This window comes from Rana temporaria, chromosome 6 (genome assembly GCF_905171775.1).
Source record: "Rana temporaria chromosome 6, aRanTem1.1, whole genome shotgun sequence".
Classification (NCBI taxonomy): Eukaryota; Metazoa; Chordata; class Amphibia; order Anura; family Ranidae; genus Rana; species Rana temporaria.
The window spans coordinates 168,530,475-168,546,775 of record NC_053494.1 but is presented as its reverse complement, the minus strand read 5'-3'; the positions used below and the strand labels follow the sequence as shown (position 1 = coordinate 168,546,775).

At 40.6% G+C, this 16,301-nt stretch overlaps 1 protein-coding gene across 1 annotated transcript in view; it reads left to right on the top strand.

Moving 5' to 3' along the window:
• Positions 1–16,301, top strand: part of MYO3B (myosin IIIB) — a 332,748-nt gene that overhangs the window by 207,771 nt on the left and 108,676 nt on the right. The window contains exon 23 of the mRNA XM_040358502.1: positions 13,616–13,730. Coding sequence (XP_040214436.1) covers positions 13,616–13,730 — 115 coding nt within the window. The remainder of the gene's footprint in view (positions 1–13,615; positions 13,731–16,301) is intronic.

Sequence of the window (16,301 nt, the reverse complement as noted above, 5' to 3'; positions counted from 1 at the left end):
AGTGTGCAATAGTTTATCTTATTTACTTTGGAAAATGAACATACATTTTTCTGAGTGAATCGCCTTTGCTGCTTTAGTAAATCAACTGTGTAGTGTGTATAGAATTCAGTCTTGTGCCACTCAAACAAATCTGCTTTGAAGAATTGACACATTGTAGCTGCTAAATAGTTATACAATAATTGGTAATAATAATAAAACTAGCTTCTACAATAACCAAGCAGGCTATTTTGCCTAGATATGTGCAATTCGTTCTGACTTTGTTTTTTAACGAATCTCGAAAAACTCATTAATTCGGAAATACCTGAATAAATGAAATCCGTTTAACACATTTTTCCAAAAATTTGTAAACTCTCAAATTCTCAAATTCTCAATTTTGTAAATTTTAACTTCGAAAATCCGTAAACCCGAAAATTCGAAAATCTGAAATAATAACTAACTAATAATAACCTTATCTATTACTAACTATTAAATTATAGGTATTGGAATTTCCTTTCAAATTTGGCTGAACGTAATGAATACGAATTCATCCAAAGTTACAAATGATCCAAAATAACGAATGCCTTATCTAAATGAATGGAATGTAACAAATTAATAATAATAATAATAAAAAAAAATAAAAAAAATAAAAAACTTTTTTATTATTATTTATTATTAATTTGTTCCGTTCTATTTGTTTAGATGCAACATTTGTTGTTTCTGTTAATTCGTAGCTTTGGATAAATTTGTTACATTCACCAACAGCCAAATTTGAAAGGAAATTACAATACCTAAAATTTAATAGTTATTATTAGTTAGTTATTCTTTCGAATTTTAGAATTTTCTTTCGGATTTCCGAATTTGCGCATTGACAAATTTACGAATTTATACATTAACAAATTTACAAATTGCGATCATAATGAATGACCAGAAAAACGGAAATAAGAACAAAGAAAGAAACGAAAAAAAACAAAAACAAATTTATCGACAGCGCACATGTCTAAATTTGCCTTACTAAAAAACGAACATCAAATTCAGGATCTTTAAATGTGTATTAGTCTAGAAAAAGTTGGATGCCAATTAGGATAGGCAGCAGAACCTAAATGGCACACCTTCATTGCAATGATCTAACTATGTCACATTTCTGAAAGATAAGCATTCAGCTTTAGTACCGCTTGTAAGAGCTGAAACAGCCGTAGAAGTGGAATTTAGCATCAACAGTTCTAGTTTACATTTCATTATTTACTTTTCAGTCTCAATGCGAATGACAGCGAGAGGGCTGAACGCCACGGATATCTCGGCCCGTTCTTAGAATTTAGGAAACATTTGGCTTACATGTTTCTACAGCCCTGCTCATATTGAAATTTGTTTCCCTTTCATCTCTTTCCCAGTAAAATCAGCAGTGGGGGCTTATCCTTTTAGCCTCCTCAGAACTTCCTTTTTAGAATTCCCAATCTATTGCTGCGCATTCACATACCAGGAACAAGATGCCTTTTCATGCTGTCAACTTTTTTTTTTTTTTTCATCTGAAATGTAAATTAATTCTTGCTAGTATGCCTTGACAGAGATCAAAGTAGGGGTATTAACCTTATTGGGCCTCCTCTCCACCGGAATCTGCTGCTGAGGGAGAGAGGTTAGTTTTGGGGCCAATCTTAATTGTTATCAATGGCAATTCTCCAGGCTTGTGGTCCCAACAGCATTTCAAAGCTGCGTTTCTTGCATTGCTACATTAACATTACCACTATTACTTTTAAATGTGAAAAAAAAAACGCAGTCACAGAAATTCTAAGACTGACCTCCTTTAATTACAGAGGTGATTAATTTTCATTGTGCAATATTATCTAAGTGGTTCTGACAGCGATTGATCTTAGTCTAGTGGAAAACAGAAAAGCAGCCCCCTGATGGAAATCTTCAACTTAAGAGATTGTTCTCTTTTTTTTTTCCTCGACAAGTCTTCAGGGGTATGAGAAATTTGCATTTTAAAAATAAACAGACGCCTTTCAAATACATGAGCTGGTGGTCGAGAGATCTCAGTGGGCTTATGTACTGCACAACCCATTGATCAAGTGGGGAAGACAAGAAAGACTTGGAGAAATAATCTAGCTGAAGCAACATTCCCAATGGGTATGGAAATATACATACAAATAGTGATATCTGATGTTCCACACTGTCAGACAGAAATTCAGTGAATTGGAATTGACAGTGTATGCTGCATTGGTGTTATTGTATTTCCATTGAGAAGGCCCACCTACACGCCTGCTAGGTCGTCTCTAAAATATAATAATCTTAAAGCGGGAGTTCACCCTAAAAAAAAATTTTAACCTTAGATTCATGCTCATTTTGTCTAGGGGAATCGGCTATTTTTTTTAAAATCGAAGCTGTACTTACCATTTTAGAGAGCGATCTTCTCCGCCGCTTCCGGGTATGGTCTTCGGGACTGGGCGTTCCTATTTGATTGACAGTCTTCCGACAGGCTTCCGACGGTCGCATCCATCGCGTCATGAGTAGCCGAAAGAAGCCGAACGTTGGTGCGGCTCTATACTACTTCGGCTACTTTCAGAAAATCGTGACGCGATGGATGCGACTGTCGGAAGCCTGTCGGAAGACTGTCAATCAAATAGGAACGCCCAGTCCCGCAGCCCATACCCAGAAGCGGCGGAGAAGATCGCTCTCTAAAACGGTAAGTACAGCTTTGATTTTAAAAAAAAATAGCCGATTCCCCTAGACAAAATGAGCATCAATCTAAGGTTAAAAAATAACATTTCCGGGTGAACCTCCACTTTAAGGCTTAATTAAAGAGGTTTTATATTCTTCCTCTAGATTCACCCAGCCTCCAATATTGATAATTTTTTTTTTTTTTTAAAAGTGTCAACATTCTGCAAATGCAGTTTATGATGCTGTAACCTCACCACAGTTGAGCTCCCCACTAGTGTTTAAATTCTGTCGAGATGCAGAGCTGAAACATGGCAGCATTTTTACTTTACCAATAACTTGCATTAATGCCGGTGGATGGTCAATGATAATCTATAAAGGGTATAACTTTAAAAGATGATTGTCTTATGTGTACTGCAAGGACAGACCAACCAGCTCAGAAACATCAAGAAAGACTGGCCCATCATCTCTATTATGAATTAAAAGGATTTTGCCTGACCAATCAGAGTCTTGTGCTGGCCATACACTCTACAAAAAATCGTCCAAACGAACTTTCAAAAAACGAACGTTCGGCCGTGAGCGCAAATCACATTGCCATCATGTAATGACCGATAAATCGTTCAGTGCAGAAAATTTCCAAACTTGTCCTTCGTTTTTTTGGCTCCCAACGATTATCCCAACGATTATCGATTCTGTGCCCATTAACTGTTCGAAAAACAAATGAACTGTCTGAACGACCGAATTTCAAACGATTTTTCATATAGTGTATGGCCAGCATTACACTTGCTTCTCCAGATTATCTTTTATAGGAAACACAGTTCATTCATATTTCAGGCACTTTTAATCATAAAACTTTGAGTTTCTGGCCAACTAAATTCAAGCGTAACCCCACTTTTGTTGAGGAAAAAAAACATCCTCCTCTGGGTGATCTATGTACATTGAAAGTATTATAACAACCTTTGTTGCAGATTCCTACCTTTTGTTATTCTGAAGAAATACACGTGTGTTTGTCTGGGTTGAGAGGGTCTAATGGGAGTGGTTTCATAATTATCAGTCAGCTGTGGTAGCTGCAGGACATGAATGAGGAAAGCTGCTGGGCCTGCATCCCTTTAGATGTTTTCCTATTGGAAATATCTCACCACAAATGACATTTTTGTTGCAGGGGATGCCTGAAATATGACCAGTGTTGCCAACCTACCAGATTGAAATTTACTGGCACGACACCCAAAATTTGCTGGCGCAGCCACGTTTTTACTGGCATTTCACACAAGTTACTAAATTTTATTTTTAGGTACAAATTTCAGTATTTAGGCTACAAACAAGTACACTAGGCAAATAGCAATGTGATATAAGGTAGATATTAGGGGAAAAAAACATATTTTTGTTATTTTCGATATAAGGGAAAAATTATTTAGTCACATCACCCCCTGCCTTCATCCCCCTCTGCCACCAACACCCCCTGCCTTCACCCTCCTCTGCGGTGCCACAATCTCCCCCTGCCTCCAATCTCCCCCTGACTCCAATCTCCCCCTGACTCCAATCTCCCCCTGCCTCCAATCTCCCCCTGCCTCCAATCTTCCTCTGCCTCCAATCTCCCCCTGCCTCGAATTCTTCATCTCCAACATGTTTTGCAGTACAAAAGCCCACTTCCTCAGGGAGAACTGAGAAATCTCTGCTGTTGGTTAGCATTACATGTAACTCAAAGGGATGTCTCTCAGTAGGTCTAAGGCACATATTACTGTGTGTGTGATTTTGGAACCACATCCTGATTAAACATGCTTCTTGTGGGTGTACTGCTGGATTAACACGGAGGATAGGCTAACAGGAGCTGGGAGTGTGTCTTTACCATCACATTTGCCTTCTGTGGGTCGATTTCCAGTGGTTGATTTACCAAGGCTTAAAGGGGTTGTAAAGGTTAGTTTTTTTATTTTCTAAATAGGTTCCTTTAAGCTAGTGCATTGTTGGTTCACTTACCTTTTCCTTCGATTTCCCTTCTAAAGGTTTTTTTTCTTTGTCTGAATTTCTCACTTCCTGTTTCTCCTCAGTAAGCTTGCCCCCATCATCCGAGCCGTTCTGGCTGGGGGTTAATCAGCATGCTCGCCCCCTTCCATGGGACTAAATCCCTGCGGGGAGATGTTGTGAACACAGCATCTCCCCGCAGGAATGTTGTCCCAAAGGAGGGGGCAAGCACGTTGACTAACCCCCAGCCAGAATGGCTCGGATGGGGCAAACTTACTGAGGAGGAACAGGAAGTGAGAAATTCAGACAAAGAAAAAAAACCTTTAGAAGGGAAATCGAAGGAAAAGATAAGTGAACCAACAATGCACTAGCTTAAAGGAACCTATTTAGAAAATAAAAAACAAACCTTTACAACCCCTTTAAGTGACCTTCCATAACTAGGTTCACACTCTGTGGTAAGAGTACATCTTGACCTTATTTTGGTGGTTTGTCACATGGTGGAGGATTCTTCCTGGATTCATTTTCACACACACCCCTTTGCTGCTTACAAATTCTTTCCCTTTGGCTATTCACCTAGTTTGATGTGTTTTTTGGACTTTGAAGACTCTCTATTAGCTTATTATTTTTGAACAATGTTTATATTTGTCTGATTTTTTTTGTGGCACAACATACTTATTTTCCCATATACTTTTTTATGTTTATGTCTCACAATCAGTGTTGCAGTTTTTCTTTATTAATTATTTGTTTGTTATAACACAAACACAATATCACCCACACATTTATTACATATAACTTGTTCCCAAAAATGTATGGATCGCAGCTGCCATGCAGTAGAGAAAGTAGGACTTCATCAATCAATATATAAAGTCTGGTATAAGCCCATTAATAATGATGATCCCAATACTCCATAACTCTACTCGGCATCCAAAAGCAAGAGGTCCCCCAGCATCCATCTAGAGAATCAAGCTCCAGAGTTTTTTCCTAATTTTTTTTAAACAAGTTACATGTAATGCTAACCAACAGCAGAGATTAATAAAAGTTCTTCCTGAGGAAGTTGGCTTTTGTCCTGCGAAACATGTTGGAGATGAAGAATTTTATGTGAGATCCTCTTTGTGATCAACCGGGAGCTCAAATAACATACTGGCATGATCTGTAACTGTAATTTGTTTTGAAACAATACCTGGATGTCTGTTCATATTTTAATCTTATATTTGTAATGTTTTGTATGAAGAAAAAAAATTTTTTTTACCTTTAATTTGGTGTGATAGTCCTAGTAGCTCTTTTTGATAAGGAATCAACTATGTTTCACCACACATAACTACATTGTACCAAAAAATGCCCCATGTTGGCAGTAATCTAATATTCTGGGCACACTTTTCCCCTCCCCCAAAAACTTTGCCATCATTAACACTTTCTGGCAGGTTCATTTTAGTGGCTATTGGGAATCACACTGCCCTGCTTCTGCTTCCCAAACTACTTACTCATAAGGAGCCTGAAAGATTACTTCTGTGACTGATGTCTCAGCCAACAGCCTTTTTGGGACAGCAGAAATTAGAAACTGGGTCAGAAGCACCTTCAGCCCTCCAGTAGATATATTCCCTCAAGCTTTTGACAGAAGCAGTACTGTAATGCTTCCCAATTGCCCATACAGGATTTTTCGTTACTTGCTCTTTTAAATCATCTAGAACTCTGCTGTCTTTGTACAATGCAATGCAAATAATTTTTTCTTACCAGTAAATTACCTAAATTCATAAAAAATATTTTAATGAATTTAAAGCTAAAGAGCTTAATTTAGAACTGACTCCAGAGAAAGTACTATATTGTACATATATAATACAGAGAAGCCAATAATAAATCAGAACTTGTTATGCTGTATCAAGTCTTCCTGCAATAATGAGTATTTGACTGGGCACTGGAATGATTATTAACGAAGTACATAAAACATATATGATGAGCATCTGCTTGTAGATAATTCCCATATTGTAATCGCTAATGGGTCATTCATGGAGTACTACCAACACTGGCTGTTAATTTCACACTGAATGAGCTACAGTAAATGTGGAAGTGCCAAGTTAGAAGTGTCTGGCAATTTATACTGTACGCTGCAGTTTCAGGTGTTCGCTCCTTTATTACAGCGGAGGGAATTGTTCTGACCTTATTTTAATTATAAGCATCAACTGTAGACTATTTTTGGGAGATTTGGTTTTGTTGAATTACAGCTCTCATCGCCCTCTGATCTGCTAAAGGCAAAGAAAATTTAGCTAATAATATGACAGTTGTAGCATGATTATATAAGATTATATCGATTTAGAGACTTAACTTTAAACCAGAGCCCTGCAGAACCTGAACAGGTTTCCCTTATATCCAATACAGCAACCTTTACTGGTTTTATGAAGCAGGGTCATATTTAACAAAAGGCACACACTACCTTGTCTTTAAGCTTGCTATAAATGTGAAGATTTATCAGCAGTAATAACTTTAGATTAAATGTCTGCTCATTGTTTTCTAAAATCGCCAAACGTGCCACAATTTTTCTGCAATTTTTATTGCATTACGGATGTAATCTGAACAGTGGAATAGTAACAAGAGGTCAGGGAGTGAATTGTCCAGTAGGTAAACACATCTTATACGTGTACAGCAGATCACTATAAGGTATAAAATAAAATTACTCAGTACAGCACCGTAGATCAGTATATCTATTCTCCTATTCACTGGCCAAAGAATAAGACCTACAAAAGAATAGAGATGGGCTGAATGACCCCCTGTTTGGTTTGTGGCAGAACATCGCAAAAGTTCAGAACTGAACAACAAGCCCCATTAAAGTCTATGGGGCCCGAACTGGAAAAATCCAAAGTGACTATTGGGCATACAGTGGTTATGAGGTCCGGGTACTGCCTTGGGGGACATGTATCAATGAATAAAAAGTGTAAAAAACATAATTTTTAAATGAGAAGTGGTTTACTGATGCTTAAAGTGAAACCTTTAAAATAAGAAATAACAACAAAAATGAAAAATTCATTTAAATATAGTGCCTGGGGGGTCCCCTTAGTCTGTCTGTAATGTGGCACATCTGTACCGTGTATAGAGCCTGCTGCAGCAATATTGACATTTATAAAGACAGAAAATCTGCATTTTTCATTCAAGCTTTCTTTTTTTTTAATAAACAACAGCTTGGGGAGCGAGTCTATACAATTAGGCCACAATTTAGTGCACTCGGAACAAGATTAGAGATTTTTTGGATAAATTCTAGTGTCTTTCACAGACTTTGGATAGAAGTAACAGGTGCGGAAAAAATGGGCTTTGGGTGTTGGGTGGTGCCTTCACACTGTAACCCTGTAGAGGTACTCTTGATGAAAGCAAGAATTGGCAATGATGTGCACCTGTCCAACATGTGCAGAAACATTCATCCTTGGGTATTAAATGTGCCCATGAAACCTACATCAAAAAATGTCTTCCAGTTGAAATCAACACCCACAAAGCTAGGCAGCCTACACAATCTTCCAGAAATTTGAGATCCACAAAGCACTTAATCAGTGACATCGGCATGAGGGCGCGATAACTGCTGCTGGAACACAACAGGGATTGTGTCACTGATGCATGCACAACATATATTGTCCCTGACCATGCTTGCTGGAACACGTGAACCTTGCGGCTGACAGCCTTTCCCATCGGGGCAACAACATTGACTTCCAAAAGATGGTAGAGAGCTGGAATAGCCTTACATGAAAAGAAATAGCGACTGGAAACCTGCCATTATGGTACACCACATTCTGCAAATTCACAGAAGGGGCAAAATCCACCATACGGAAAGGCAGGAGTTGTAAAGCCAGCAGCTTTGACTAGCTTGAATTTAGATGCTGGGCATGTGGGTGGCAGTGTTTTTTTTTCCGATGCACAGATGGAGCAGAGAAGTTTGCCTGCTGTAGTCTACAGTAGGTTATGTACTACTGGCAGACATGCTGCAAGGACCTGGCACACTCTGCGTTATACCATCATGCCTGTCAGTGGAGGCTGCTGAGAGGTCATAAGGTATAGGGAGGTAGACTGCAAAGGTGAGGAGTAGAATTGCGTCCCTTTTGTGTGGCTTTCAGGTGCTTTTGCCAAGGGGCTGAGTGGTGGGAGGTTAAATGCCTTGTCAAGCATGTGGTACCCAAATGGCTGGTGTTTTTGCCGCAACACTTGATGTGTTTGAGGCAAAGTTCGCAGATTGCAACTGTACGATCGGCTGCACATGTGCTAAAAAAGGCCCAAACAACTGAGCTGTGGGGAGTGGACCGGGAGATAACAGCTCCACAATCTGGTGGAATAGGATGGCTGCTCTCTACTCTTCCATGATGGCTGCCTCTTTGGGGTTGTGCTTCACCCTCACTTTCCTCTTCTGCTCTATCTGGTGCCCAAGTCGTGTAAGTGACCTCATCGTGATCATCATCCCCTCCATCCTCATCACTGGAGACAACTTGGCAATACGCTGCGGCTGGGGGACATGACTGCCAATTTGTTGTTTACCAGTGTTCTCCCCTCTCTGTAGGCTCATATTCCTACCTTTCTCAACCTCAGAACCAAGATCTGAATCATAACAAAACCCCCCATAACAGAACCCCATAACAGATCCTCCCATAACAGACTCTCTCATAACAGATCCCACCATGACAGACACCCCCATCACAGTTACCCAATCACAGATCCCCCCCATAACAGACTTCCTCATCACACATCCCCCATAACATACTCCCCCATAACACATATCCTGCCATCAATATTACACTGCCACCCCTTCTATAACATCACAGCACTCCCTCTCCCCTCTGCTACCTTAATCACACAAGACGCAAAGCATGATGGGTTCGGACAAAGGGCAGGACTTTGCAAGTAAAAGGCAGGTGATTGATTTCTGGGACCGCCCCGCTGCCTAGTAACCAATCACCCATTTCTTAACTGAAAAGGTCCCGCCATTTGTCCAGGCCTGTCATGTTTTTCGTCTTGTGTGATAAAGCTAGCAGATGGTAGGGGAATTGCTGCCATGTTAAAGGGGCCGTCCGCGGGTCGGGTAAATCATGATGGCAGGCCAGATTCGGCCTGTGGGCCATAGTTTGAGGACCCCTGCTCTGCTCCCTCTGCTTCCATATACTAGTGCAGGTTAGAATCTTCTCCTTTCCCTGGTCACAGAGAGATATGGCAAGGATGCCCTCTATCCCCATTTAATTTGTTCTAGTGTTAGAGCTCCTAGCTTTATACATACAAAACATAAAGATATCAAAAGGCCATATATGGATCAAAATGAAGCCCGTTCAGCAGGGAACAGCTGAATTTCAATCTATTTATGGGCTGACCAATCAACCTGTGTACAGCCAGCCTGCCAAGTTTTTTTCTGAACGATCAGCGCTGCTAGCTATAGCCGGCAACACTGATCATTGTATTCTGATGGTGGGGAAGGCTCTCTACTGTCAAAATACAATAACACATTGGGAGGGATCCGCTTCAAATGTGTGAATGGGAGATTATGCTAATTTGTTTTAGTTCAACCCACTAGTTGAGCTAGGGCCAGGCAAGGGATACGAATGGCTAAAACCCTAAAGAAATAAAGTAGCTTTAGGAGAAATGTCATTTTGGTTCCTATTTAATCTACCAACAGATTTGATATTAGCTCGAGGCGCATAGGGCTCCTGGATGTATACATTGTATACAGTATACAATTTTCTTGTACAATTTATCTTCAGATTAATGAAAACCATAAAATATGAGGTAAAACCTAAACATTTCAATTTGTATTCAACCAGGTAGGGCCTTTTGCACTACAAAGTTGAAAGTAAATGTAAGGCCCCATACTCACGAGCAAACATGTCTGCTGAAACTGGCCCGCAGGCCAGTTTCAGCAGACATGTTTGGTCGTGTGTGGGCGCGAGCGGGCCGAATTCCAGCAAACATTTGCCCGCCGGGCCTTTTCCCAGCAGACAAATATTCCTGGACTTGTTTTAAAACAGTCCGCTGGAATTCTGCCCGCTCGGACATGTACGGTCGTCAGTACAGACCTACCGTACATGTCCAGGCGCCCGCCGTCCCTCGCATGCGTCGAATGACTTCGACGCATGCGTGGAAGCATTTTAAAGGCGGGCCGCCCACGTCGCCGCGTCATTGTCGCGGCGACACCGCGCCATCGACGCGGCGACACCGCGGACACGCCCCGCGTATTGTTTACGCGCGGACTTCTGTACGATGGTGTGTACAACCATCGTACAGAAGCCCTCTGGCAGACATGTATGGTGGAAACGGTCCGACGGACCGCTTTCACCATACATGTTTGGTCGTGAGTACCCGGCCTTAAGGAAATTGAATAAGAAAATTGTATAATGTATGGCCAGCTGTAGCCCTTCTCTGAGGCCTCGTACACATGACCGAGGAACTCGATGGGCGAATCACATCGTTTTCCTCGTCGAGTTCCTTGTTAGGCTTGTCAAGGAACTCGACAAGCTTGCTTTGCGTACACACTGTCAAGACAAAATCTCCTCGTTCTCAAACGCGGTGACATACAACACATACAACGGCATGTTAAGTAAAAGTTTGTTAAGAGACGATTTGCACTTTTCAGTCTGTTACAGCTTGAAAAATGTGTTATCTCCATTACAAATGCTACTTTTACTCCCGTCTCATACTTTATTCTGAGCAAGCGCGGGTTTCTTAGCATACACACGCTCGAGTTTCTCGTCGGAAACCAGCCCGACCAGGAACTCGACGAGCCAATTTGAGACTCCCGTCGAGGAAATAGAGAACTTGCTCTCTTTTTGGCTCATTTTCCTCAAGAAAATGTACACACGATCGGTTTCCTCGGCAAAAAAATATCTCCCAGCAAGTTTCTTGCTGGTTTTTGCCGAGACACTCGGTCGTGTGTACGAGGCCTGATACGCTTGCTCAAAGTATGGAACTACTGTTAGGCTTGGTAAGATTCCCCACCTGGTTGAGATGTTTCCACCAGACTCCCAACAGATTTAGATGGTGGATTCAGAAGCGATTTACAGATATTTATGTTTACAGATATTAAACCCTTTGCTCACTTTTGAGAAAAACACAAAGCATCTGGAGGAATTATTCTGATATAAGTAATTCTTCCGATATATAATTTCATCATTATACTGCTTCTCTTTTGCCTTATACAGGACACCTTTGCTCCCGACAAGAGGAAACAATGCTACATATTTGGTGGTCATGCCCAAAACTGAAAGGGTCTGGATTAGGGTTTATTCCTTAATGCACACAGTCCTGAAATGTAACCGGTGAAAAGACCCAATACAAAATATCCAACATAACACAGCAAAAATTACTGGATATATACAGTATTCAGTGCCAACAAACTATAGTGCCAAAACATAGACCCTTCCAAGAGGTTAAAATTAACAACATGATGATCAATAAAACATTGATGACTATTTATTCGGATAAAGATGAGAAATTCAAACAGATGTTGTCCCCATGGATAGCCTATTTGCAATCTGACCTAGGAGGCCTGATTAAAAACAATGACCAAAAGGATGGGGTAGTCGTCCCCCTCCTATACCTTTAAATATGTTACCCTTCCCCCCACACCTCTTTCTAGTCTTAATGGACTTTCAATAATTTTCCCTCTTAGCCTTCTAATTTCTCTCCTGTTCTGCTATCTTTTTTATTTATTTTAGGTAGGCTAGCTTTCATAATAAAACTATTTAGAACCCCTTACAGGCTTCGCAGTATCAAAATCCAGATCAGGATAGGTCATAGCCCCTAAAAGTGGAACAACACGTGATGCCCCACTCAGTAATGCTATCTTCACACTCTGTATCATTTGAAAAGGGTCATGTGTTATTTTGATACTCCATAGTTGAAGGACCTTGTATTTACATTGTACCAATGATCTGAGCATATATATGCATTTATCTATATAGCTTAACTTGTATATGTCAAAACTAGAATAAAATATATTGTACAAGAAAAACACATTCCACCATCATCGCTATCAACTTGTACTTACCTGCGTCCTCACTTGATCCAGCGATGTTCTCATCTCTAGTGGCTCTCTCCTCTCTCCCTGCATTCACAGGAGGACAGAGAGGAAGCATTGGGAGCCATTAGCTTCTGCTGCTGTCACTCAACCCCAGTGAGCACAGAGCTGGGGGCAGGGCCAATCTGTGCTATGTGTGTGTCTATGGATGCACAAAACCCACTTAGTAGCAAGCCTACACGTGCACCTCCATAGGAAGTGGATTCCTATATTGGCGCACAAAGAAAAGGAGGAGTCGAGAGCGATGATGGGGGACCCCAGAAGAGGAAGTTCAGGGCCACACTGTGCAATACCATTGCACAGAGCAGGTAGGTATAACATGTTTGCTATTTAAAAAGAAAAAATCTTCGCCTTTACGATCACTTTAAAGTGGAACTTCAGACATTTTTTAATATTTCCATCTATTAAATACTCTGCCTTGTTGTTTTAACTTTGGATAGTATTTTTTTTTTTCTGCCAGTAAATACTTTATACAGCCCACTTCCTGTTTCTTGTCTGGTAAAAAGCCTAGGCTCTTGACATCATTACCAGCTCTATCTCTCTCTCACTTCCATGGGAGTTTGCCAGGAAGGGAGGGGGGATGAGTCAAGAGGGCCAATGAGGGTCAATGAGTCAAGAGGGCCAATGAGAGCTGCAGAGCTGGAGGTATGTATATGTCTAAATCCAGGGAGTGAACAGGCAGCAGCTTCAGCTGCCCACAGTTAAAATGATTGCAGCCAGACTTAGTGGAGGGAGATTTCTGCAGCAGATTTGGCAAGTACAGAATCACAGTATATATAAAATAATATGCAAAGTGGTTGGAGGAAAGCTTCAGAAGGGCAAAGATGTTTTTATTACAAATTATGGGAGCAGACTGCAGTTCCTCTTTAATGATGTATTATAAAATACAGCTGCATTAATTTGTGTCTTTATACTTTTTTCTCATGTTTTACTTACCAACTATATTCATGAGTAAATCGTTTCTAACATTAATTCTCGCTTTTTGCTGGCTTCTTATAGCTTTCAAGGGATATATTACGAGGAAGAATTACATTGTCCTGAAAAATAGAAATGCGTTACTTCTCTCAAATAATATATCAGACAGTGCAAGCACTAGTAATTACTATACACAGTGGTAAGTCTAGTTATTATGTTATAATTGGTAACTAAATGTATTAAAATAGAATTTAATTTTTTTTTTTCATTTTTAACGTAAAATCAATTTTTCTTTCTTTTCTTTTTTTAATCAGTGTTTTTTTAAAGGTGGTGAAAAAAATAGTAAAATAGTAAGCTCTAGTAGACACACAGATTTCACATTATAGTATTTACTTAGTAGTAAGATATTATACAAGTTTTCTAAGTAAAGAATGCATATGTGAGCGTTGTACTGGTGGCAGAGGAGACATTGCAGTAGTGGGCACAGTTGCACATCCACCCAAAGACTAGAACTGCTTTCTGGAGTCAGAAACGTAAGCACTGGATGGGAGCGTGAGCTATGCCAGGTAACAGGCGCCTAAACAGGACCCTCTAATGCCACGTACTCACGGTCAGACTTTTGACCATGCAAAATGGAAGTCCCAAGGAAAGATAGAGAACAGGTTCTCTATCTAAGGTCCATCAGACTTTCGACCAAAAAAGTCCGATGGAGGCTACACACGGCCAGACTTTGAGAAAAAAAGCCTGTCTGTCTTTTTTTCTCGGAAAGTCTGACCGTGTGTACGAGGCATAAAGTGACTCTTTCTGCAAAATTAAAACAGAACTAAAAAAGTGAATATTTTCTATGTTGTGGGTGAGTGATTATTGTGCCTGAGCATTACTCATAAAATGTACTCATTGTCTTGACTTTTTTTCCTGAAATACAGCAGTATTCTACCTGGCTCTTACTGTTAAGCCTCGTAAACACAATACAATCGTTGGCTGGGGATTGTCTGTTGACAGACTGTTGTCCTAAAATCTGACCGTTAGTACGCTCTTTTTGACAATTGTTGTCCAACTTTCGGCCAACAAATGGTGATTGACATGCTAGTAAATTTTCGGCGGACATCAGTTTGTTGTCAGATTTTCTGATGGTCAGTACACAAATACATTACACAAAAGTCAAAAGTACAAACACGCATGCTCGGAATCAATGCTCACCAAACATGAAATTAGCAGAAGGGGCCCAAGAGGTGGCGCTCAAGAGCTAAAACATCTTGTAGTACGTCACTACATTCGTGTTTGTGGCACTACAATTGTGTACCGTTAGTATGCAAGACAAGATCCTGGCACACGCCCTTTTGGCAAAAATTAGACGCTCGGTTGGCCAACAATCGTACCGTGTGTACAAGGCTTCGACATAAAGAAGGAAACGCCTGGTAAATTAGTATTTGGGAAATATTATCTACAAGAAGACCATAGATAATACAGTGGAACCTTGGATTACAAGCATAATATGTTCCAGGAGAATGCTCGTAATCCAAAGCACTCGCGAGTTTCCCCATAGAAGTCAATGGAAATGAAAATGATTTGTTCCGCATTGACTTCAATGACATGCAATACTGCATGTGGCCAGAGATGGAGGGTGCCGGAGAGCCTTGGAAAGGCCCAGGGACAGCTCGGTTGAACTCGGAAAACCTTGGAAAGGCTTGGGAGTGGTGCATTTCCACGTTTTTCCAAGCATTTCTGAACGACTACGGTACTGCACACAGCTGTGGCTTGAATCCTGCTTGTTTTGCGAGACAACACTCGCAAACCGAGTAAGGATTTTTTTTAAAACAGTGCTTGTATTGCGAAACGTTCGTTAACCGAGTTACTCGCAATCCGGAGTTTCACTGTACTGGTGACTATTCCCCCCTGCATGCCTTTTTGGGCACAGCTTCCTGTGTAATACTTACCTTCCTATCCTAGTCTGAACTTTATTTTCATGCAAAGCTATTGCTTTGCAACAAATCTTTAGCATCCCACATTTATGGGTGTGTCACATGCCTGTGCCCCCCACTGCACACTATGTTTCCATCCACCGACACCTACGTCATTGCAGTACACAATAGTATCATATCTTTGTTATTTAAACATGCCCCTCTAAGATCGACATCTCTTTTTAGGAGACTGCTATAGAGGTTTAAAGGGTAATTAAACCCAAGAACAACAATTTAATATATTGCAGTTTAGCAGTTTTTAGATAGCAGTGGTAGCAGCATTCGTTTCCTTTTTTTTAGGGAAAGAACATTCTCAGTAAGTAAAAAAATTGCCTGTTGATCTTAGTAGAGATCCTTGGGTCAGATCCACAAAGATCTGCCTATCTTTAGGCAGGCGTAGCGTATCTAAGATACACTACGCCGCTGTAACTTAGAGCGTAGTTTCCGTATCCTGAAAGAATTAGCGCCGTAAGTTACGGCGGCGTAGTGTAAATGTGTCGGCGTAAGGGCGCGCAATTCAAATGATAAGATGTGGGCGTGTTTTATGGTAATTCATATTGACCCCACGTAAATGACGTTCTTTTTTAACAGCGCATGCGCTGTCCGTGGGGGTATCCCAGTGCGCATGCTCAAAATCACGTCGCAAATAGTCAATGCTTTCGACGTGAACGTAATTTACGCAAAGCCCTATTCACGAACGTTTTACGCAAACGACGTAAACTACGGAAAATTCAACGCTATCCCGACATCCATACTTAACATTGCGCACGCCTCATAGACCCAGGGGTAACGTTACGCCGAAAAAGCCT